Source organism: Ascidia mentula, chromosome 5 (assembly GCF_947561715.1).
Source record: "Ascidia mentula chromosome 5, kaAscMent1.1, whole genome shotgun sequence".
Taxonomy (NCBI): domain Eukaryota; kingdom Metazoa; phylum Chordata; class Ascidiacea; order Phlebobranchia; family Ascidiidae; genus Ascidia; species Ascidia mentula.
Genome location: NC_138570.1, coordinates 405,855 through 431,184, shown reverse-complemented (window position 1 = coordinate 431,184; position 25,330 = coordinate 405,855). Strand labels below are relative to the sequence as shown.

Here is a 25,330-nt window from a genome sequence, read left to right as displayed (position 1 = left end):
TGAAACCTTAGTCCTGTTTATAAAATCCGTTTTCAAATTATCAGCATGTGGTTTTACCGTAAACAAAAACATTCTTTTCAAGTTCTTCCTTACCGGTAATTTCCCCATCCCCGTGTTGTGATCACTAAAAACTATTCAAGCGTAACCTCAACTTATTTTTGTCAAAAGAATGTTTTTGTTGATTATGAATTCAGAAAGTAAAGGAAAAGCAAAAATTATTTCGTTTTTGAAAATTTAGTATTTATTTTGCCTGTACTACCAAACATAGTACTGCTTGTTCTGTTGTCAGCATCACCCGTTAAAACTATAAAAAGCAGTTGATGGATTCGGTGGATTTGAGTGCAATTATTTTTGTTTTTCGTAAATAAACCGAGGTACCAACATAAATTGCAAATTTTGTATTCTAACAATAATTTTGCTTATTTCTCACCAAAGACTGCTTCGACAATTGACCAAAAAACACAGCCGATATTTTGCAAACTGATATTCCGGATGTGACGCCCACCAAATGTATCATAAAAGCAGTTACTGCTATGAAATCCCACATAAAACATTTACAATTCTTTCGTTTTAAAGTTGATAGCAGTTATTCAAGTTTTTCGAACACGTAGATGGCAGAATTAAATTTCTTCTCGACGTTTTCAAAGTGAAGAACCTCTATCATTTCCAGTCGCTTGATGGCGCCCTTATTCTCCATATTTTGGATCAACTCGTCGAATTGTATCTGGCAAAAAAAAAAAAAAAAAAAAAAAAAGAATTGGATCTTGTAACTTTCCGTAGTGTGGACTCGAGTAGAGAAAATAAGAAGTCCGCCTTTCCTCACACATTTGAAAACTCCCTGAAACATAACTGATCACAGTTTAGTTGGCCACAAATAAAACCAACATTTTCAAATTAATCAAACGAATCTGGTGACTTATTTCAAAAGTATATTTTCCTGTCAGAGAGCATTTCAAAAAATAAATGAAGCTTAATGATTGACTGCAAACTTTGAAACAATTCGTAGGTAGCCCTTTTCTAATTAATAATTAATTGAAAAACAAACTACCAGCAAGAATTGCCAAAGACCTTTTCATTGCAAATTTGCTGCCGTAATTAAGTCGTTTTAGAAACAAACGTAACTAATTTGTTTTTACCGGAATGGAAGCAACTGGGATGTGATTCGGAAGAAATGAACCGATGCAGAACAATACGTCATAGCTGCCGTCACGCACCGGTAATTCCCCGCTTATCCAGTGACGTATCACGTTTCTGTTTAACAAATGAAGTAACATTTAGACAAGGTCTTGGATAAGCACAGAAATTATAAACAAACACTAAAAGTCGTAGCATATAAAGTCGTTTGCAGAACCAGCAGCGATGAAGTTTTGTAAACTCCGGTGAAATACCTGAAGTTAAGATTCTTTTTAGTTGCGATATATAACATCTCCATGTTGGCATCCATGATATCAACAGCGCCTTGGTAATTCGCATTGTTGCGTAAAAAATACCCAACCCGACCAGTACCTGTTGTCAAAAGTAAATTAGCGGTGAAAAAATGTTAGTAAACATGTACATCAGTATATCACGGATATATCACACAGTACCTGCCCCTACGTCCAACACACTTTCGACATTTCAACTTTTTGAATATTTTATGAAATATTCAACCGATTTTTGTGGCAAGAAATAACCAAGGTTAGTCAAATCTTGGTCGTAATTCTTTGTCGCCATGGGCATCTTGATCAATTACGAACAATCAAAAACGTACTTTTCACATTCTACCGAATAAGTTGTGATACTTTGCCTTCTACTTCCATATATTTCTTACTGTGGTAATGATTGCAACAGAAAAAAGTAGCACCATATGTTGTGAGTACTTTTTATCGATTTTTGTGTCATGATTTTTATCCAACACACCAATAATAACCATAAACTTACTCGGTATTACTTTTTGGTAACATTAATATCTAGAATCAATGCAGAACATCCCATCAGGGCATCTCAATAATCTATTCATCGAGCTTAACATGAGAATAATTCCACGCAACGTTGACTTGCCGGCGAGGTTTTTGCGATTGATTCGACTTTACATCATTGTTTGCTCTGTCGTCACGCTCCACTAACATTCGAAATGTTACCATCATGCTCACATCAGCGAAATTTCGAGTGCTTAAAAACCAGTGTTGCGGAAAAAACGAATTAGCAAATGCATATTTGTCATTTCAAGTTCGAAGTATTGGTTGAACTAACCGTACGTTGCTGCAAATATTCACCTGAAAAGATAATTTTACCCAAACAAATATTCGATGTCCAATTATCTTTGAACTTTATTTGGCGATATTTATTCAAGTTTTTCGAACACGTAAATGCCAGAATTAAATTTCTTCTCGACGTTTTCAAAGTGAAGAACCTCTATCATTTCCAGTCGATTGATGGCGCCCTTGTTCTCCATATTTTGGATCAACTCGTCGAATTGTATCTTGTAACTTTCCGTTGTGTGGACTCGAGTAGAGAAAATAAGAAGTCCGCCTTTCCTCACACATTTGCTGATTTCCTGAAATAATCACCTTGTTTCTATAGATTTTCGTGTTAAAGGAACATATTTATTGAGATCTGCATGTAACTTATTATGGCTTTTTTGCACAGATAGAAACATATTTGTTGACAAAAAATCCAAGTTTCATAAATACTTAACGCACAGTAAAGTGTTTGAGCAAAAACAGTCAGCTTTACAGGATTTTGTTTGCAATAAAGAACACTTTACGTAACTAATTTGTTTTTACCGGAATCGAAGCAACTGGGATGTGATTCGGAAGAAATGAACCGATGCAGAACAATACGTCATAGCTGCCGTCACGCACCGGTAATTCCCCGCTTATCCAGTGACGTATCACGTTTCTGTTTAACAAACGTAAGTAAAATTTAAACAAGATCTTGGATAAGCACAGAAATTATAAACAAACACTAAAAGTCGTAGCATATAAAGTCGTTTGCAGAACCAGCAGCGATGAAGTTTTGTAAAATCCGGTGAAATACCTGAAGTTAAGATTCTTTTTAGTTGCGATATATAACATCTCCATGTTGGCATCCATGATATCAACAGCTCCTTGGTAATTCGCATTGTTGCGCAAAAAATACCCAACCAGGCCAGTACCTGTTGAAATAAATTAACAATATGTCAGCAAAATGTTAAAGGAGATATGCCAGGAAACGCAGGTGGACGTTATTGTTATGAAACAATAGAACTGTGGCTACCTGTCCCTACATCCAATATGCTTTCAACACGTCGACCTTCAGCATATTTTGTGAAAAGACGAACCGCTCTTTCTGGCAGAAAACCCCCAAGATCATCAATGTCTTGGTCGTAATTTTTTGCCCATTTGTCATAATTCCTCTGCGATTGTTCTTCGCTTTGTACGTGAATAACATCCTTTATGACGTTAAGAATATCTGCTTCACTGCCGCTCATCGTGAACCACTTTTGTGTTTCTTAATTCTTCTTGCTTTAAATTGTTTGTTCACAAAAGTACATTGTTAGTTTTTATACCAAACAATTAGTGAAAAACATCAAGTTTTGTTGGCTAGTCGTCCACGTGGCACATTGTCAACGGGGTAGGTTAAAGTTACAGCAAATATTTGTTTTGGCGTTTGTTAGCTTTATGGACTGCAGAGTTGCATGTAGGCATCGCAAAGTCCAACTGATACCATTATTCTCTTAAATTTAAGTGCAAAATCTTACGGCGATTTACGTCAATGGAGGTTGCCTCACTTCTATGTGATATTATATTTTTCCATGGTAACAAAAACAAAGAGTATTCGTTATTTTGGTCATTTTTTATTAGGGCGATTTTTTTGATTGATTATTATTCATTAACAACTTGTTTCATACACAAAGTTACACCGAAATATTACCGATCAACCACTTTCAATACAAAACATACAAATATATCTGAGAACATCTGGTTTGTTGTGCAACTTTTTTATTGATAGTCTTGCCTGGGAGTTGGCGTCGTCAAAATCATCTACAAGTGTAACACCAAGCTGCACTGACAAGACCTTAAAGATCGGAACAGTGGCCATCTGTCTGCAGCTTGCACCACTTTTTTTATTGTTCGAATATTATATCTTCGTCACTTGTTGCGTATCGCGCGGCGCTGTCTAGACAGACCTCTAGACAGACCTGGACTTCATGCCCCAGTACATTGTGCTTGATCGGGAAGAATACTTACGTAGACAAGTCAGGTAAGATTCGCCTTTCTCCTTGTTTGGCGGGAACTTACATGAGAGTAACTCATTTTATTTGTACGTAAACCAACACAAACAAATGTTTAGTAGTTTACACGTCATAGACAAAGGTTTATTTTTGCAACAAGAAACTTTTTGGAGTCCTACGCCAAATACGTTCCCACCAAACCATACCTGACTTGTCTACGTAAGTCTGAGAGAGAGAGAGAGAGAGAGGCGAAGTATTTTTCCGTGCTTGATCGCTTCGTGGTTACGCTTTACTGCCCACCCGCCGTTTTTCTTTTATTGTCATTCTGGCGAAATAAAAAAAAAAATTAAAAATTGTTCCGCATAATTTGCCACAATTTCAAATTACGTTTTGAGTCGTTAATTTTGGTTAGGAGTAATTTGGAGTAAGCGAATTGCCAAAACGTCCGTCTGGCCTATAAGGAAATCATTTTTAATGCTCTGTCAAACCAAACATTTCTTTATATAATATAAATATACATATTTATATACTTGGCAATATGCATATAAGACCAAATTACCCTAAGCCAGAAAAAATATATATTGATTGAAAGTTGTGGCAAGTCATACGAAACAATTTGGATTTTTTTTTATTTCGCCAGAATGACAAAAGTGTTTTTCTGTGCCAGTATCAGAATGTTTTTGCTTTATATTTTAATAAGCCAGATTAAAAAAAATATGATAAGCAAAATAGAGCCAATGATAAAAAAATATGTTTTATCTAATATTTATTTTATTATGAAAACAAAACGAACTTTACAGAAAAAAACACGACCAAAATCTTCTTCATACTCATGTTAAAAATAAGTAATAAACATTACAAAGTATATAGATTATGATTAAATTTCGAAAAATTCAATTACAGTGTGCACATAGAAATCTTACGTCATGTATAAATTCTATGCGATAAAATTTTCCCGCGAAATAGTTTTTGAGAAAACGGCCTTGTTGTAAATAAAAGATTGCGTTTGAACTTTGATTGAACTAAATATTTTCTCGTGAATAAAATGTTTCAAAACACAGGAGGAATATCAGGTGAGACGAATAGAATTTCTGAGCGATGTTCCAAGTCACAATAAACATGAATTACAGAAGTTGGAAGGCGAACAACTAAAATTTAATTCATTTAGATTTTGGGGGTGGTTTTGGTGGTGGCGGATTCGCTCCTGGGGGTGGATTTGGAGGAAATGCTGCTGGCGGAGATAAAGTGAAGGTATCTGTTGTCTGTAGTTGACATATCATTAGTTTACTCCAAGCTCCCAAGTATTCCTGGATTCAAAACACCCAACTATCATAATTTGTGTAGAAATTTCGATATCAAAACATCACTCCAGTGACCGCAAGCAACATTAAGGAAATGACATTTGACGATTCGACGTTCCACCTCGGTGATCATGAAATAAGTCAGGTGACCTTGGTTGGCACGGTGATAGAAGTGGAAAAAGCTCAAACTTGCAACACTTATAAAATTGACGATACAACTGGATCAGTCACTGCCAAACATTGGTAACGTACAGTGTGTAATTAGTGTTTTAACTTGGGTGTGAGTGACCCTGTGGCGGTTTACAAAAGTTGATTCTGATTAATTTAAAATGAAATGAAATTTCCAAGGAATATCTTGATAATGTAACATACGAGGAATTTTACTTTATCGTCACAATCCCAAGCATGTATGTGTGTATTTAATTTTGAGCCTAGAACATGTTCTGCTAGCTGTGACAGAAAAGCACTATGTGTGACAATGATGAATATATTTTAGGATTGCTGTTGAAGGAGATGACGAGGACATGGACTGTGAAGAACCCAGTTTCGAGGAAGGAACTCCAGTCAGGATTTTTGCTCAAATAAGAAGTTTTCAGGTGAGTGCATTTTCCATCATACGACTGAGTAATATTTTCGAACTCGAATTTCTCAATGCCTGTCTGAATTACAATCTTAAAAACAATATGTTTTAAGTTCTGAGTGATTGTTACAAAATAATGCCAACTATTAACTGAATAAAGCCCAGGGTCGTGACTTTGTTGGGATCCTGTCTTGTCATGTGATAGCAGGAAACACCTGATTATTGAGATGTAATGACTTTTAGACTTACGTATTTTGAGTTCTTGATAATTATCGTTTAGGAATTTTTTTGTATGCGCCGTCTTTGTTTTAGAAAAAAGTAACACTCAACGCTTTGCACATCCACCCTATCCAGGATCTAAATGAGATCACTGTGCACATGCTTGAGTGCATAAAGTTCAAACTTATGGGAGAGGCAAAGAAGAAAGCTCCAATGGTAATTGAAGCTTTCTTTTCAAACTATCATTTCCCATTAGTATATTGAATTTTCAGTATGTTTGAAGTTTAAATTTGTTAATTTACGTTTCTGCTTGTATTGCAAATGACATCTGACTCAATAACGCTTGTGGTTTTATCAGTGTCTTTTTTGATGTATTTTGCATTTGGAAAAATTCTTTTGTAAAATAACGTTGAATTGAATTAAACCAACAACAAGCCTACGTAAATAGCGATACATAATTTCTGTCAGCCAATATTTACATAAACCTGTTTCTGACCAAGCAATCAAGCGGGAGTGCAGGATTTCAACACCAAGGAATGGACGGAGGATTTCAGAATAATGCTGGAGACCTAGGAATGGATGCTGTGCAAGCTCAGGTAATATTTGTAGAAAAAGGTGTTCCTGTGACAATTTTTCCCCAAAAGTGGGGTTATTACCAACAAAAACTTTTATAAAAAGTTACTGCCTATTTTGTACATCTTTAATATGATCAAGATAGCCAATACAATGCTGGAAAACTTCATGCAAACGTTTCGAAATTTTTTTGCATTGATAATGATTGAAGAACACAATCGAAACGCTTGCATGAAGTTTTCCAGCATTGTATTGGCTATCTTGTTCATATTAAAGATGTACAAAACCGTGAGTTATGTTCCTAAGTTACTGCCTAATTCTGAAATCACAGGTAGTGGTCGACTTGAGTTTAAACATGATGAGTGATAAAACTTTTTGTTTAGGTTTGGCATCTGGTGGAAGCTTGCCAGGAACCCGACGGTGTAAGTATTTCCCACATCAGATCAGAACTCAAGGGTTTAAACATCAACCAGATAAAGTAAGTTTTGTTGATTTGAAATAAAGTAATCTAAAGAAAAATAAAGCAGTCTTTCCTGTGCCAATAATGTTGTTCCAAATATAAAGTTGCCATTCAGGCATAGGTACACTGCCTAAGTTATAGCCCAGAGAATCTATCTAGTGGCAGAATATTATGGCATCCTAAATATTGACAGTTAGGTAAATTTAAAGTGCAAATACTTTTAGTTTAAACAACAGTTTCGTGTAACTAGATTATGATCGCGCAATCCTCCTTGTTTTGGATTTATCGTCTTCAATTTAGTGGCTAAAAAATTGTTGCAACAAAGTTTATCTGTAGTTTGGTGGTGATTCTGTCAATGTACCTGACCTTTGCAGGAAAGCACTGGATTTCCTCAGCAACGAAGGTCACATCTATTCCACAATCGATGAAGAACATTTCCGTTCAACAAGTTGAGAACCAAGCTCTCTCCACCATCACAAGAAATTAGGTGCTGGTTATTTGCGCATAGCGGCTCTAGTGTCCACATTTTGTGTATCATTACATTTACGAACAGTGAACATTTTTTAACCTGTTTTTGTGAATGATGCACAAATCAAAATGGGTCATTTTGAAGTGTCTGAATCGTGTTCATCTTAATAACATGAATATTGTCGGACCAGAGCAATAAAAGTCCATCGTAACGACTTTGGTTTGTTTAATAACTAACTGATGAATGTCAACTTTCCCTTATTCTTGGTTTAAAAACTAATCCGGGAAAGGTTATGTTTATGGTTTTGTAACTTTATTGTGTGTTGCAAGCAAGCTCTGCAACGAAAAAAGCGAAGTTTACAAACACAAAAGAGAAGAACGAGTTCATAATAAAGATTGGCTTTTTGACCCTGTTGTAGTTACCACTGTTTCAAAGTTTGGTGTTGGTCAATGTACAAGGAAGGCAAGATCGGTGTCGCCATTCACAGAAATATATCTACATAAATATATGTATATTGTGTTAGCGAATGCGTTGAACTGATAAAAGCGATAGTTTAGTCTGTGAATAAACAAAGGAAATTTGCATATCGCATCGGGGTAAGTCCCACCCCGGGCACTGGAAGTAAAAAAGTCCACTTAGAAAGATGTTAGTGATGTGAGATGCTGATATGGGCGTGCATATAGAGGGGCGCGTGGTTTGGAATTTCGCCGAAGCACTGCATATTGCTAGCATGTACAGTGAACTGACAGTGCGAGACGACTTCGTCACACACTTGAATGTACACAGGATGAACGAAATTTACATAAATAAAATGATAGCAGGAGAAAATATACTTTTTCTGGCGTCGTTTAGTGTAGAAGGTGAAACCGAACTGTGTCTATTATTATTATTAAATTCGGAGCTAAAGTTAAACAATAGCAAACGTTTATGTGGAAAAGTATTGTTCATGTACCTTTTCTTGTTCGTTTTAGTGAAAAAACAACTTCAATTTGCATATTACAAGGGCAGGCAAAAGTTTTTTTTGTGTTGGGCTCACGCCACAATTTTTTTAGGGTTAATACGCGAGGGTAAGTGAAAAAAACGGCGGATAAATTGCATACTGCGGGTAGTGTTGAAAGGCACTGGGGTTATTGAACAAGAATCACATGTTTCGTCACACAACAGTGAGCACAACTTGGTGCGTGACGTCATCCCCACTTTCATCTTTTGTGATTTCTATGGAGAAGGTATCTTCGTTGCTGTAATGTTGTACGATGTTGTCATCCACTTTCACCATTATCCTGTGTTAAGATCAGTTAAGTTATTTCATTTGCCAGAAATAATTTCCATGTTTTAAAAATATTTACGTTTAAATTGTTTAAACCGAAACTCCAATCAAAATATCCACTCACCCTTTCTTGGACTTTTTTAGAACTTTGGATATTTTCTCAGCGGAAATCTTGTACTTTTCTTCAAGCTAAACAGAAATGTTTTGTTATTGCTGGTAAATCGCAATTTATACAAAGTGAGAAATCAAATAAACAAAAACCACAATTTCTCAACGTGAAATAGATTAAACGTACAAAGAAACCTGGCATAAAATCAACTAAAACCGATGATTTGGTTGAATCAAAAATTTATTTAATGGTTTACAAAAACCGTCCTTTTTCTGAGATATCGCAGAAAATTTTTTATTGTGCAAAATAGTTTTAATAACCTTGAATTGGAATTGCAAAGTTAGAATGCAATTGAACAGCAGAAAAGGCGGTTTTAACATCTGCCCCTGGGGTTATTTGTCCCTCAACTTATCTGAGTTAAACCCTCACCGCGTCCTTGAGACCCCTCAGTGTTGGTTCCCTCAACATTACACCGTCATACACGTCATCCTCCCCCTTCCGAACGTACAAGAGAACCCTTCTATCCCCGTCACGTGACACCTTGCTGGGAGGGGCTTCCCCATCCTCGGAACTCACCATGGAATGTGTTCGTTTGTTTGGTGCCCTCATGTGGTCGCTGTAGTCGATCTGAATTTGAAGTTTAATGTTAAATTTTTTGGAGTTTTTGCCAGTTGTCACCACGATTCATACACGACATAGAAATCTTACCGAGCTATTAAGAAAAACTTGATCCAACTCGTTGACACTTGAGGGCGTAATGAGCCCGTTGATCAAACTCTCGCTGCTGGGTCGTTGGCATGGCGACATGGCCACGTGAACGCGGTTGGTGGGGACTGCATGACAACGCAAATGTTTAAATATATCGTATGGGAATGTTTATTCTGCCGTCGAATGATTTGTCACAAACACACCTGAGTATTCACGTATTTACTTAATATTAATTTACTCCGAGACCAAACAAAGCGAATCATCCCCAGGCCCAGTGATGACGCATCTCTCTATATAACTTCTCACCGTAGACGTCTGGCACGAAGTACACGGAAGGTGTAACGCGATCGGCAATCGTCTTAAAATGAACCAGGTCCAAACGCTTGTGTGACGTCACAGTGGATGTCGTGGACCCCCCTTGAGGTGGCGGGGTTACTCTGGGTGATTCGGTGGATGGTTTGAGGTTAACCGGGGACATGGATATGGATTGTCCGATCCCTATCGCCGATGGAGCTGTTAAAAATTTAATGTAATGTTTATTTTGACTTGATATTTTTCTTTCAAATCATTAATGATAAGATGGTGTCGACATTTTATTTCGTAATCGTTCGAACTATTATTTAACTACTGGCACTAATCAGACGCTTTCAAAAAGATGTTCCGCACGGAGCGCACTTTGCAAACTTTTTCCACTACAGTTTCCCAGGCAGCTATTGGCGCCAAACATTCGTTCGACAATTTAAACTCGTCCTCTTCCCATAATCCGTTTACAAAAGCGTGTATTGTATCAACCCGTGTGAAAACTTGTAACGAGGTTTCTATTTTAATCGTAATTCTGGAGCGGCCAAGGTGCGGTTCGTGTTCGGATACTTCTGTGTAGGAGTGAGAATTCTTCCACTCAGGTTTGCGGCTTTGGACTAAAAGCATCATCTGTCATAACTCAACCTTTGACGTAATTTGGAAGGAGCAGGGCGCAACTAACTTACGCGATTCATGTGTTAGACGTGGACAGCGCCACGCGTCTGTGACGCCACAATCAAAATAGAAGATATTTTAAAAAGCCATTATATGTAAAATGACTCACGACCAAATGTCAAATCAGATTGAAAATAATATTCCAAAAATAGCGTGAGGATAAATCATGCAAGCTTATCTAGAAAGCTTAACTTAGTAAAGCGATTAAATTTGTAGCAACCTTTGGTCTTCTGCTTCTTTCTCATCGCCTTTCGTTCCTCGTCACGTATTTTGCGTTCGGCGCCCTGTGCAGATGGAATGAGATTATGATTTGCTGCAGACTTAATCACTCCAGCTAAAATGCTGCAGGCGTTTAATCTACGTGACATCTTTGCAGAACACAATGCAAGTCGATGTTTCCGTAGAATGTTTCAGCTGCATATGAGAAGTGAGCGGAGAATTAAACCCAGCGACTGCAAATTACGAGTCAGCAATAAATTTTCCTTCTGCCAAAGCTTCAGCAGCAAAAAATTTAACAAAACAATATTTGCTGGTTACGAAAGGTTGAAAATCTTTTACGTGAAATTTCTTGTGTACTTTGATATTTTACTTTACGAAGTGATTGCATCTCAGTCACCTTATCGCAGAAAACCTTCAGATGACAAACTCCACGATGCGCCGGAACTCCAACTCTCCGCTCATCCAGGTAAGTGTCGATCTGCAGAAGGAGGGGAAGTCCCTGCACGATAACAGTTTATTTTAATATTCGAGAGCTCTCTTTGTTTCGTCGTCACAGCACAGGGGGGAAGAGGGGTTGGAACAGCCTGGTATGTTTACACAATGGATGATGAGTCATCCTTATCTCCACTAAGGGTAAGGTACCAGCTAACACACGGTACCAAGGATGCTTTAATACGGGCACGTTAAAAAATGTTTTAAAAAAAGTTTGGATGGCATTTTCCCAGCTGGAAAACATGATTCACACGAAGTCGCGAAGTTTTTTGAGTTCCTGCTGGGCTGGTTCGACAACAACGCGAAAGGTCGCGGTCGTATCAGCGCAAGGATTAAAGACAAAAGGTTTGGGAAAATTTTTAATTGCAATAAGTCGGCGGTGGAAGGTCGTGGTATTGGAGAAGCAAGAACCGTTGCGACCCATTGAGTGCGACATTCTATGTTTGAGCCTGCGGTAGAATGCGTGCTGTGTATTGGATGAGGCAGCGACAAGATGATTGCTAGGTCTTACAGAACGTTCCAGGCAAACTCTTGTACCTCAACCCACAGAGAGATAATCACGGCGTTACGAATCGTTGTTGCTAACCTTAATTCCTTTCTGGGCGCTGAAGTCGGTGCTGAGACAATTACAGCTGATGAAGATTTTTGCCGGGTCGCCTGCGTCCCACTTAAAGCTTATTGCGTTGTGCGCGAACTCCTCGATGTCACTGATCATGCAGCTCTCCTTGTAATCAGCTGCGGGGAAAAGAAAATTCAAATCCGTTCTCTGCAGAAGAGACCGCAGACGCACGTTCGTCCCGCCGCTCATTATCTATCGCCTTATCTTTAAACTCTAGCCGAGGTTTGGGGCGGGGGGTGATGTTGTGTTAATTGCGCTGACGCAGGAGGACGACAGTCGGTATTTTAAACAAAACCAACCCGGTAAAGGATTAATCACGGTCGGTAATTTGCATACAAGCAAACAAGATTTAAACAACTCTCTATACACAACCGGGCGATTCTACAACAAAATATACAAGAAGTGATTTTTCATTAACTGAAGAACAAAATACGGCAAGAAACCGGAAGTTCTCTTGACCGTGCAAAGATAATCAGACTGCTCAAAACAAGCATATGCGAGGAACTTAATTGTAAACAGGGCGATCTACAATGCAACAGTTCGTTAAAGGCAAAATATCGGTTTAATATCTGACCGTGCCAAGAAACTTACTACTGACGTCACTTATGCATTCGGGTTTTTGCAACCGTATCCATAGAAACCCGGAATCGTAAACTTTATGTTAGGTTCAAGGTTTTTAGCCAAAATCTGAGCGCAGTGCAAAGTCTGCATGTCCCCGTGGACGAAACGCATATATGACAGGGATAACCTCCAATGCTCTAATTATAGAGCCACACATGAAGGCATTCAAGTTAGGATCGTGACTTTGCAGACTTCTGAGTCATATTCTCAGTGCCATCAAGGACTCGGTTAAAGTAACTTTTAATCATGTGTGGTTTGGAGGTGACGCGAATTAGTTTTTTAATTCGGATTAAACTTTACTGTGCTGGTCTGGACTGCGCACGATTAATCTTGTTCCCAGATTATGAGGAAAGTGTCATCGTCCGCACATTTCATGACCTTATGTTATATTTTGTGAAATCGTTTTCCCCTGTTTTGCAAAAAACACCCAAGAGTTCAGTTCAAAATTAACAGGGAATTTTCGCAACCTTTAAATCTAATCGGCCAAGTACTTACAAGAGAGCTTCATAGATTTAAAGGCTAACAAGGCAGCCATGTCTTACCGATGTCAATAACTCTTTGCTTTGCCGTGTGCTGCCTTGAATGCCAATATTTCCAGTGACGTAATTGTTCCTCTTCCGGTTTCCCATCACCAAACACAACCTGAACCACGCTCTGAAATTCCCACAAATCAACATTGTACCAAAATCTTTAACAAAAATCAGGTTGTAGATGTTTTTTTAAGATGTATTTTTTTACGTGGCAACAACTTTCGAATATTTCGAAAATAAACTTCAGTTAAACTTACAGTAACCCGGCCATCCCCTTTCACCTTCGATCGAATCCCACTGCAGTCCCTCAAGCTGATACAATAGAACTGACCTGGTGAATAAACATTTGGTTAAGATGGCTACTTGGGCAAACCTTGTACATTGCATTGCGAATGTGTGAAGAAACAACTGAAATGTTAGTTGAGATGAATTTTATTTCAGTTGCATGGGCTGTGTTGTTTGTGTTGAAACGGAAAAATAAGAATTTTTTGGGATTTTCTATATGGTCTGTAGTAATATCGGGGCTTGGTTTCTTAAAATAAATTAAATCTTCTTCGAGGTTTTTCTCGATCCACGCCACTTGATGCAACAAACAACTTAAGAATTGTCAAGGAAATATGCACAGGTATCTATTAGTAGAAGTCTACAAGACAGCAGCAAGCATAACCCACCTACTTGGTGGATTTATCGCAATATCTAGAGAGGAATTTTAATTTCTGCTCACGTAAGCTTAACCGCAATCTCACTACAACTACTTTGTGACGTCACAAACGTCAATACAAACGTCATAAAACACTAGAAGAATCAAATAAATCAATTGGGAATATCAAACGATCCTCAATTTCCAATTAACTAACATTTTAAACTTCGCAGCGCAAACCCAGACAAAATACTTGAACGATGAACTTTTGATCTTGGCCGTACAAGACCAACCTCCCACCACTAATGACAGTCCGCAGCAGAAAGTACTGACCTTTGTTGATGTAAGACATTGTTGGTTCACCTTCTTTCTGCTTCAGTGACTTCGGGGCTTCCATCACATAGTCGAAGTATTTTCTGATTAAAAATTTAACGTCAAGGATAAACAACTCAAATCAAACTGTAAACAGTTTGTGATCAAATTGTTATTTTAGCGGAAGTGTAAAAGAAAGATCATGGGAAAAAACTAACAAGCCGATTGTTGAACAGAATAAATCGACCCCGATTCATAATATCTGCAATCATTCTGGAATTAGTTCGATTGTCTGGGTTAGGTTTTGGGGGTGGATGGCATCAGGAACAGTTGCAACAAACCAGTTTTACATTTGTTGGAAAAAATTTTCACTGAAAAGGTTACGGGTGTGATTAAATCTACCACAAACCCGCGCAAAATTACATGTCGCCGGATAGAGATCTTAAAAATAAATATAAGATCTCTATGTGTGGTGCCTGATTATTGTCTGGTAGGCACACATGAGGCCGGGGCCCCGAGCGTTGCACGGCGGTGCCAGCCGACGAAGGTGACGCCCAAATATAACAAGCGTGTATGAAGGAATGCTTGGCTTGCTCCTGCAGACGTCGCAACCGAACCGTAAGCAAACAAATTAAAGTTAAAATGATGATGCGAATTTTTGCCCTGGATTGACGTTGAAGTCAGACGTTAAACCCAGGCGCTATTTGTTTTCAGTTTGAATGCATAAATTATCATGGTGTTGTCACGGTGTGTTCAATATACATTTTTTCAGGCGAAACACAAAATTTTACCGTCAGTAATTAAAGGTCAAGGTCATGTTGCGACGGGTTTATTAGGGAAGGTCAGTTTAAGTTACTGGTTTGTTGCATTGAAACCACCGCATTTAAACATGCAAGCAAAGGTTATATGCAAATGAACTGCAAAACCGCAAGGTCGTTCCCAAGAAAAAGTGTCAAGATTTTATCTTTAGTTTCAAATGCACGCCCAAATACACGTTGCACAGGGGGTGTTAACTTGTACTTTCTAATCAGTTTGCGCCATTTTGGATTGAAGCCTTGACCTCTTGACAGTTTAACTACAAGTTTCAGAAGTCGCAAAGGCCAAAACCGATGGCTAAGATCTAGAATTAAAGCATTGTTACGTATGAGGCGACTCGGTTGAGCGTGGGAACGATTTTTAATAGGCGGTGAACAAAACAAATGCTGATCGGATTACGCGCGAAGCATTTTATGAAATCGAATGACCAGTGAAGCAACTCACCCGCTGCTGTAATCTCCAGCCAAAATATCGTGGGATTGAATGGAATAGTTTGAAGGAATTGAGGAATGGGGGGTCCCCCCTACACAAGTTGGTGACCCCATCGTCGTCGTGCTGGTATTAGAAGTTGTCACAAAACGGGTCGGCGACAAATCCCCCTGGTACCTCGTGCTCGTTCGTCCTTCATCTGACCTTGGAAGGGGTTCGGGGATGCGGTGTGTTTGGGGGCGGTTGAACTTTCGCGAATATTCGTGGGGAAAAGTTGAATCCTGCGCAAACGAAAAACACTGAATTTCAACAATCGATTATAAATTCAAGTTATATAGTGGATATCTCAACGCCCAACGTTTTTGGTGTCAAGGAATATTTTTCATGAATTAAAGAAGTTTTTTCTCCAAACATTATATTTTCACAATTTCGTGATTTTCGCCATAAAATTCAAACCATTATTTTTGAGAAATTTCATCGTTTCTACATTTCAAATTTTCCTTTCCATGTCTTGGGAGAAAACATTTATCATAAATTGAACAAAAAAAAACAATTTATCGCCACCGTTCATTGGATTCTTACACAATTCAGGAGCGACTCGGGACAAAGATCAATGTGACGTAATGGCGAATTTATTGTGACAACATAATCGTTTAATGCTCTCCAATGTACAAGAGATTTTTGTGTCATTAATTTTATGATAATTATCAGGAGTTCTTAGGCATCGCAGAACGTGATTGCGGGTCATTTGTCTAAAGAACGATGGAATGCGTTTCCAGCAAGATACGATGTCAGCCACGCCCGAAAATATAAACATTTTTCTTCACTTTTGGCCAATTACAAGAAAACGCTCATAATTCTCCACATGTGGAAACAAACAAGTCATCAAATCAACACAAACACTTCAGCCATCGACTCCATAACACAAATCAATGAAGTAATTTTGAAAAGTTTATTTTTAACCGAACGAAGCAAACTTCCATCAGCATTTTTTCAACGAACATTTTTTTACATTTTTAACGACTTTGTTTTATCAATAAATCAACTTCGTCTTAAACTTTCTGAAATTTCTAAATTATTACGAAACAATATAGCGCAGTCGTTCCTCTGTGACGTTGACGCTGCCACCCAAATCGTGCAAGAATGTTCGAGATTTTCTTCCATTATTTCGCACTCACTCCAATCATTGTTCGCAAATAATTATCGCGCGCACCTTTAAGCTTATTACCGAACTCGAAATCTCAACAAAAACATGTGCAGCAATCGCGATCCAATAAGTCTTAATTAGGATGGAACAATAAAACAATCGAACCGAACGTTAACAATTGAATCGCGCGCGTCGCCAAAGTAGCTCCAGGAAATGGCACCCGCAACAACTTGGACCGTCGCGTGCAGACGTTCGAAACCGCCGAAAAATTATTTCGACAATTCATTGTTTCTCGCGCGGATTATCCGTTGTTGACAGCTCTGTGCGGTTTCATCACAATCGGCGCGCTATTGTTGCGTTCCACAAATTAGTCCATCGCTTTGTTTGATCGCGACTTACACAACGACCTTCTAGAATTAAATATACTCCGGCGAATGTTAATAATTGGTGGTGTTTTGTAAAATACCCGGCTTATGCTGCCTGAGTGGTTGACCTTTAAGAGTGCATGTCGTATGTTTATTGAAAGTTTGGCGTCGGGTAAAAAGTGCTTCATCATTCCCGGTAAATGTGTGACATTCCAAGTGGAAATATACCAACATTTGGTGAAACGCACGTTGACATGACGGGCAAAGTAACCGTGACCAAATTTTGTTAATATTGTAAATTTTACTGTTTATTTAAAATTTATAAAACTTATTTGCAAAGTTTATCGTAAGTGGTCGATGCGCGTGGTTGATTAGCAACGATTTATTTTCACTTCAAATGAATTCCACCGAGAGCGAGTGTGAGCTGGCAGATGTCAAACTTTGCATACAGATGTCAAACTTTAACCGATTTTCTACAAAATCTCTAATTTCTCACTTGCAAAGCCGCTTGTGAGTGATTCACCGGTAGCTTAATCTGAGGGAGAATATATTTTCTATCCTCGTATTCGGGTGCAAACGGAAAGTGATTTCAACCAGTGATCGTTTTAATCTTTCTGACTTTTATTTGCACCTGATGCAAGCATAGAATTCGCGAAATCTCGTGTTTGAAAATAAAAATATCAATAAATATTTTAATAAGGCCAATGTTCCACAAAAAGAGGAATCTTTAAGTGACTTTTGTTTAATTGCAAGAATGGTAATTTGTTTGCAGTGACATTTCCTACTTGGTGAAGTTGGAAACATATTTACGTTCAGTTTATGCGAGCAACCATCAATGCATTGAGCGATTCAGAAAAACAACTGAGGAAGAAGTCGCAGAAGTTTTCGCCCCAATAAGAACAAAGCTCAATGAGCACTTGACTTGTCACACTTATACAAAGTGTTTTCGGTGAGAATTTACCAGAAGCATTTCTCCAGGTGTTCATTAAACCGATGGCCGACCGTAAGTATTGGTTGGGTTGTGGTTGCAGCAAGACGCACAATGCGATTGTTCGTTCACAATATGTTTTGCGCGAACATACCTGCGCATTGTAAACGACTGTTTGTATGGATCCAAAACCACAATACCTATTTTAAATCAAAACAAAAGATTTTGTCCCACATAAGATGGCAGACCTTGAAAAAACCATTTACAAATTACTGTTTTGGAAAATAACACAAAACGTCAATCCATACATTTATATTGAAAGCATGACCTTGCGTGCATTGACCTTTGCACACAACTTGTACTTTATGTGTATTATGACAACATAACCAGGCACATGTGATTCCAGCAATAATAAGTTAATGCGATTTACTGAAACAACGTTAAAGGTTACGACTTATTAAAATCTTTTACATAACCACCTTGAATATAAAATCGAGTTGTTTAAATATAATTACAACTTTTGGAAGTCAGGCTTTTACAAATTATTATGCGTCACAGATATTATAATTACGCAACAAACATAGCATCATGTGACGAACAATGCCAACTTCAATCAATTAGACCACTTGTTCTCACAAGTGCTTAATGGAAGCAGTTCATTCTTGTGTTTGTGTAAATTTGTTTGTTAAGTTCTGACACGTGCTTAAAGTTTGTCAAGGTTTGAGATGTAAACCGGTGTTTCTAAACTGGCTCAATTCTGTTACTAGTCCGTTGAAGTATGCATTCTTTCACATTGCATCTATTCTGGTGCGAAGTACTTTTGCTTCATGTTTCCTGTTGTTTACAGTTTAGTTCAGATTGCATGAAATCAGCGGGTCGTAAAGTTGTTTGAAATTTTCCCGTTCGAAAAGTAAAAAACTGGTTGGGAGAAATTGTTTCCAAACAATTCCGACCACACACAAATAAACAAAAAAAACTATTTTTACCTCAGAAAACACGCGAGACAACATGCACAGCTTACATAACGGGGAAGGTATAGAAGGCATGTTGGGCCGCACAACGTGTCCTGTTGTTGTTTTGTTTGTGTTAGTCCCGCCTTAATGCTGTGTTCGGATGGGGAAAATATAAAGTTCTAACCTACCCCGGGGATAATTATGAGCTTAATCAACGGAAACCTGTAAACACTTTGACACCCGTGACGTAGTTCAAATCCTGATTGTTTGCAAATAAAGGTAATGATAATGCCTGCGTTGTTACGTGTCCAATGCAAAAGTGTTTGTTTTTGTTTGAAACAGTCGAACAGAAACATAGACGCCATGAGACCATTTCTTGAAAAAGCTTTTTATGATTTAACATTTTATTCCGTTTGTTTTTTAATATTTGTGATGAAAACACACGGATGTTTGGTTTACATGTTTATAGTTGGACTATGGATGCTTCCTACCACGAAAAGTTCGTAAATCGTTTTTAAAGCGAAATTTCGGACTACTGAGAATTTCTTTCCTCGTCGAGTTTTGTGACAAAATAAATGACCTTCAAGCATATCTACCATGTAGTGTCAAGGTCAGCTCACCTCATTGAGAGATACCAACTCACTCCTCACCGCGCTCAACGTAATGACGTCATTTTGACTGATGTTGACGTCATGTGTTGTACAAGGCAAGGCTGTGGTGACATCAGTTGGGTTGTCTCGCAACAAAAGGTCTGAAAAATTTAAACTTCGTCAAACAAACGACATTTTTTACACAATTGATGGAAATTTTCGAGTAAATTGTCTCGAAGATTTTGCTGCAAAAAGTTAAGCAGGGTGTGTTGAATGTGTGAGACTGATCAAGCAGGTGGATGTTTCAAGCATGCCATTGCTATTTATATCCAATACTCTCATCTGGCACGAAAATTTATCAAGGTAAAACGCCCGATGCTCGCACGATATTTGAAGCAGCAGCAAGGTGGCAGAGGATATTTGCGACGAAATCCGATTTACGGGCGACCAAGGTGACAAGTGATTAATGATGTGGCAACTTTTAAGTAACCACGCCCGGCACCTATTGCTTTTAAGTAACCACGCCCGGCACCTGTGCAATGACTTGCAAAGTTTTTCGCCACCATTGAAAGGTTAATGGTGTTTTTTTGTTTTGAAAGAGATTATTTCTCAATATTTAAACTAAAATGCATGTGATCTGAAAAAATGCAAGTGTAATTTCGATCAACACTGCATTGACTAAAACCCCCGAGCATTTGTCATTAAAAGTCGAACATTGGAGAACCACAAACCTGAATGGATTCCGGGGTTTGAATTCGCCCTTGAACTGACATTGGAAACTGGGGAGAGGATTGAAACGTCATCAGACAAAGTGCTGTTGCTTGAATCTGCGTCATTTCCGCTTTTCCTGTCAAGGTCAATCAAGGTCAGACTCTTTCCAACACCAATATTATATTTTATCGGGTTAGGTTTATTACACAATGGACCCAACCTTGCTATGTTTGAAAAGACAGCGAGTCTGCGGCCAAACAATGAAAACAAACATTACAAAGTGCTTCGACTTCCATGCGTGCGTCAATTTAGAAACCATCAAATATTTCTAACACATAGACTTATGGAGGGCAACCTCTAACTTTAAACAAAGGCTATCTTCTTGTGGCTTGAGTGTTTATGTGATGGCCCGGGCATTTCATCAATTACTTTCCAGTACAAAATTATACAACGTGTTGCATAACCTAAGTGTAAACTCACAAACAATTGCTACACAAAAAAAATTAGTGAATTTATTGGAAAAACTTACGCAACAAACATATCTGCTAACGTTAAACATTCTGTTTTGTTTAAAAATTGCTTTGAATTTGAATTAAAATAGATTGTGGCTGGGTTTTACAGACAGATGCTGGAACGAGTTGCTACTCAGGATTATATTTTCATCAATTTAAAAGGTTGTGTGTGAGGTTAATCTCATTCATTGGAAATAAGTTTGAGGCCGGGCGGGTTTACGGAGGTTTTTAAAGTTGTTTGTTTTGAAATTCGACACCAGAGACTTCCGATAAATTTCTGGGTCATCCGCGTGTGTTCGGAGTGGAGTTATCGTGCCTCCAGTTATCGAACTTATTCTAATCCCGAAGTTTTACTTGTTTAAAAATACGAGGGATTTCTGTATCTTTTGATGAAACTTAAGGCAACGGAATTTTCTCTGATCAGAAATTTGTCGATTTTGAAACAAAAAATGTATATTTATTTTTCAACCAAAAGATGAAACTTTTCATTATCGCCATCGATTAAATTTTCTTTAAACAAAAGTTACAACGTAAAGTATTAAAACTTTTTCGGTGAAAGGTCATGCAGTTTCTCCGACCCATGCACTTTGCACGCACTTGAGGATTGCATAAAAACAAATCACGCGATTCAGTTCTCGGAAACCTAGAACACGCGCTAACCACGTGATCATGCATGAAAGTCGCGTGCAATTGTTGCGTCACAATATTTCGCAATCGCCTCACCTCGGCGTTACGGCGGATGAGGGGTCGGTAGGATCTCCGGAGTGGTATGAGAGGATCCTCTTTTCACGAGGGACCTGAAACATACGAAGAATTCCAATATTCAATGTTATATAAGATGAGTTTTGCTGATTAGTAACAAGTTATTTTTCAAACTCCTTCCTTATTCCTTAAATAATTTTACTTTCAAACTTTCTGATCGCGTCGGAACAAACACAGGCCGAAATCCGAACATTCAGTTTAAAATTATCTTCAAATCTCGCAGAATTCGGTGTCTCTACCTTGTAATAATCATAGAGGATTCCCAACGCCGCTGCAGAGTCTTCATCGCCGTGGATAGAAATCATAGCTGTGGTGGCAGCAGTGAGAGGATTCTCTAAATACGATTTCCATGCTTCGTCCTCTGACGTGTATCGGGGTTTCACCGCATCTCTCACAACCGGGGAACCACCGATCGAACCCATTACGCCCGCCTCATGGGATCTGCAAGTACACAATTTCAGAGGCTGATTTATGTTTAGGAATTTGGTATTGTTTTAATTTGTTGTTCTTCACGGTACAAACGCATGCAAAGCCGGGATGTTACGTGTATGACAACACATCGACGAAAAAATTAAACACGGCACAAAACTATGACAGTTGTTCAGAAAAAGTCTCAGAAAACGGTTTTGAATGGGTTTGCTTTCAGGGAAGCCAAGATTTCTTCCCAGAGAAAAAATGTCTAAATGCAATTCACACGTTGAAACAAAACCCAGTGTTCAAGACAAAACAAGGACAAGAGTGACCTTCCCACTTTGATACGTGGTAACTCAAGGTCATCGCAAGTCGATCAAAGCAACAAGGCAGATCACGACCTGACAACTCATTAGTTAATTGACCTTGAAATCACGAGGAGAGACAAACTCCATCCGTATAATTGCTCGGCTTCGACGTCTTTCCTCGTGCGGAAGGTCTTATTACCGAGTGATTGAGGGTAATTCACAATTCAGTTCCTCACATTGTCCCGACTATAATTCGTCATAGGGAAGTAGATTGAAGGCGGGTTCGTTTCTCACCGCTTTAATGTGGTTCGTATATTCCTTTGTATTTACTGATGTGTGTATTGAACGCACGAATCAATTGTCGTATTTGAAAAGAGAAAGTTGCATTTGTTTGTTTTCGTAAAACTTTCCCGTTCGATTGTTTGTGATTGAGATCGAGACAGCATTTCACCAATGGAATGTCGGGTTCGGCTTTCGATGAAATACACAAGAATAAAGCTTCTACAGGAAGTTTGTGGCGTTCAACTCAGAAATGGCCTCACCGACGTGTTATTTTTGTTAAAATTAGAATCCCCCAAAACAACAAATTTAGGTGCAAAGATCAAAGTTGATTAAATATCTGGAAAAATTCCAAATCTTATCGACTCCACTCGAAACTGCTCCCCCTCATGCGGAGATAACGCAATTTTTCTTCCGCCTAACTTCTGCTGCCAGAGTGAGTAAGTCGCGATGATACGGATGGTCACTATCGCAGCACAGATCCAAGATAACCCTGCTCTGTTTGTTTGCGAAGCGATGAACAAGTCGGCTAAATTCTGCACGACTCGACTTTGTGCAATATGGACCCGAACGACCCCCCGACCGAATTCGTGGAAAAACTACTTGTTATTCTCACAAATTAACCGTGAAAATATCGGCAAATCACGAAAACTATTTACGTGGAATTGCAGTTTAATTTTGCGGACAATGATGTTTCTGAAGGTGAGTTGCCAGTTAGCAACAAACTGGTTTAAAAATAACCTTAAATTTGCCGTCGACGAAATTACAAGTGAGCGTTAACATCTTTGGTTCTTTGCTTGATGCAAACTTTACCGGGAGATTTTATAACTCAGTCCTTGTTACTTTTGCATGCGCATTTTGTGAAGAAGTGCGTAGGAAACTTTTAACGTCGACAAGAGTTTGACATTTTCTTCAAACGCAAAAACGTGATTGCTTCCCTACGCAAAACGATCAAAATTACTCAAGATTTTATCTTCGCTTATCCCTCCCTCCCCAATCTCGTACGCTAATGCGACCGCGCGCGTTGCGGCGTCGACAGCGGGTGCTTCGTGCGTGAGCAGGCAATGTGAGATAATAATGAAGCTTGCACGGTTTGTGTATCCCACGCTTATAGATTTGCCACTGTGTCAACTGCACACAGTTTGTTGATCAAACACACACACCTTGCACTCATTTTAAATTCCTCAACGGATATTGGATTGCTCAACTCACCGAGTTAAGTCAAACAGAATGCACAAAGTAAATTACAAACAAGTTTCTTTCTGTCGCAGAAACGTTTCATATTTAATCCATTTTGCAAAGTTTTTCATGGACTTTTTGTTGCCTAAAAGTTGAGAATACAGAAAAAAATTACGAAATGCATTGCTTACTTTTGAAACAACCAGAGTCGATTCAAACAACATTAAAGAACTGCGTTGTTGTTTAAATAAGCAGATTTTGGGAAAACCCCTAATAAGTGGCAACTCACCTCCCACCGGATTGAAGATGTTCCAAATTATTTTGAGAAGAAGAAGAAAAAAACTGACTCAAATCAACCGGTTTGTCATCATTGTCAGCTTCCTGCTGATGAGGAAGAGTCAGAAGAGCCGGATCCATGAATCCGAGATCCTCAAGAGCGGGTTTGGAACCGCAAGGAGCCTCCCAGGGTCCGTTCCTGATGACTGAAGTAGCAGCAGTCTGACTCTGGTACTTTGTACTATGGTTGTTGTACTCGGGGATGGTGAAGTGGTCGTAACGGGGAAACTCCTGCGCCGGACAATCTGAGAGCTGGCGTCGGAGGGGGGCGTAGCGTTCGCCAGATTTATCAGAAGTAGAGTTGATGCATATAAGGTTGTTTGCATGCTGATTAAACGCATTTGCATGGTTGCTGTTCGCTTGAGGGCTGTTGGCCTCTGATGATAGGATTTGCATAGCATTCTGTGCTTCGCAGTTAGTACGTTGAAGACGCGAGCATGAACCCCGGCCTGAAAGATCACGAGGAATGAACCCTCTGATCCCATTGCTCTTGACCGAGTTTACGAAGGAAGAAGTAAAAGCAGAATTCTCACTGTGGCTGAACTGACCTCTCGGCCCAGTCTGGCAACCCGCCACCGAGTTACGCCTGATCAAGTTTTGGTTCGGATATCTTCCAGGTTGTAGATCCGGATAATTCTGCATGGTGTTGTTGCGAGGGTTGGGGGACCTACTCGAATCCACCGAAAGAATGAAGTCGTCTGGGTTGCAGAAGTTCATGTTTTCCTCTGCATAAGCGCGATGGCCGCGGTCGTTTGCTAAAGAGAGCAACTCATCAGCTGATTGAATGTTGACAAGCGACGAACTGCTGCTGTTGTTGCTGCTGCAATAACCGGCGTCGTGACTTGATGGACGCCGCACTGAGCTCGCAGATTCAGGGACGGATTCGGTCGGTGAATATTGTAGAGGTGAGAGATTACGGGAATAAATCATCTCCTTAACTTTGTTCTTTCTCAATCTGTTTCCGGGATTATCTTAAACTTGTGGCCGCCTGGGCGACTGCAGTCAATTTAAAAAGTTCCTATTTTTGTTTTGTGTCCGGTTTTTAAACAATTTAATCAAACCTGAAAACCTTCGCAACCGAAACATTTCATCAACGTTACCCAAAGGTTTCGAAAATCATGAGAAACAAAATATTTAAAACCCTTCTGCTGTCCTGGAAGTTTGGAAAACCTTTTAACAAATGCATGAATCTCCCAACTAACGCAGTGAGTATTTTTGCACAAATAGACAACCAATTTTTTTGTGACAAAATCGTAAATTTAAAGTTTTCTTTTCAAATAAAAACAAACTTTTGAAATCACAAAGTAACACCTGA

The 25,330-nt window shown here is 38.8% G+C and overlaps 4 protein-coding genes across 7 annotated transcripts; 1 reads left to right on the top strand and 3 right to left on the bottom strand.

Moving 5' to 3' along the window:
* Positions 1-482: 482 nt before the first annotated feature.
* On the bottom strand, positions 483-2,036 carry LOC145903485 (uncharacterized). Of its 4 annotated transcripts, none has more exons than XM_082991566.1 (4): positions 1,921-2,036; positions 1,389-1,506; positions 1,137-1,251; positions 483-838 (listed from the first exon to the last, which is right to left on the bottom strand). In XM_082991566.1, the coding sequence occupies exons 2-4, from the start codon at positions 1,442-1,444 to the stop codon at positions 587-589; spliced, it is 423 nt and encodes a 140-aa protein (XP_082847692.1). In that variant the 5' UTR covers positions 1,445-1,506; positions 1,921-2,036; the 3' UTR covers positions 483-586. The 4 variants fall into 4 exon arrangements, with proteins under 4 accessions (XP_082847692.1, XP_082847695.1, XP_082847694.1 ...); XM_082991569.1 differs by having other exon boundaries at positions 483-724; XM_082991568.1 differs by lacking the exon at positions 1,921-2,036 and adding an exon at positions 1,587-1,692.
* A 286-nt stretch (positions 2,037-2,322) lies between these two features.
* Positions 2,323-3,559, bottom strand: LOC145903476 (methyltransferase-like protein 27). Its single transcript, XM_082991556.1, has 4 exons — positions 3,238-3,559; positions 3,019-3,136; positions 2,766-2,880; positions 2,323-2,536 (listed from the first exon to the last, which is right to left on the bottom strand). The coding sequence occupies exons 1-4, from the start codon at positions 3,449-3,451 to the stop codon at positions 2,324-2,326; spliced, it is 660 nt and encodes a 219-aa protein (XP_082847682.1). The 5' UTR covers positions 3,452-3,559; the 3' UTR covers position 2,323.
* A 1,597-nt stretch (positions 3,560-5,156) lies between these two features.
* LOC145903917 (replication protein A 32 kDa subunit-A-like) lies at positions 5,157-8,023 on the top strand. The gene is made up of 8 exons (XM_082992104.1): positions 5,157-5,268; positions 5,364-5,446; positions 5,540-5,739; positions 5,993-6,092; positions 6,389-6,511; positions 6,796-6,891; positions 7,252-7,346; positions 7,703-8,023. The coding sequence occupies exons 1-8, from the start codon at positions 5,241-5,243 to the stop codon at positions 7,779-7,781; spliced, it is 804 nt and encodes a 267-aa protein (XP_082848230.1). The 5' UTR covers positions 5,157-5,240; the 3' UTR covers positions 7,782-8,023.
* A 75-nt stretch (positions 8,024-8,098) lies between these two features.
* LOC145903915 (grainyhead-like protein 2 homolog) lies at positions 8,099-25,075 on the bottom strand. Its single transcript, XM_082992103.1, has 17 exons — positions 23,969-25,075; positions 21,742-21,943; positions 21,464-21,537; positions 20,249-20,364; positions 19,548-19,678; positions 15,550-15,815; positions 14,311-14,393; positions 13,595-13,668; positions 13,350-13,461; positions 12,154-12,302; positions 11,473-11,574; positions 11,077-11,140; positions 10,188-10,394; positions 9,882-10,006; positions 9,603-9,800; positions 9,189-9,253; positions 8,099-9,077 (listed from the first exon to the last, which is right to left on the bottom strand). Exons 1-17 carry the CDS (start codon positions 24,943-24,945, stop codon positions 8,951-8,953), a joined length of 3,072 nt encoding a protein of 1,023 aa, XP_082848229.1. The 5' UTR covers positions 24,946-25,075; the 3' UTR covers positions 8,099-8,950.
* Between the last annotated feature and the right edge of the window lie 255 nt (positions 25,076-25,330).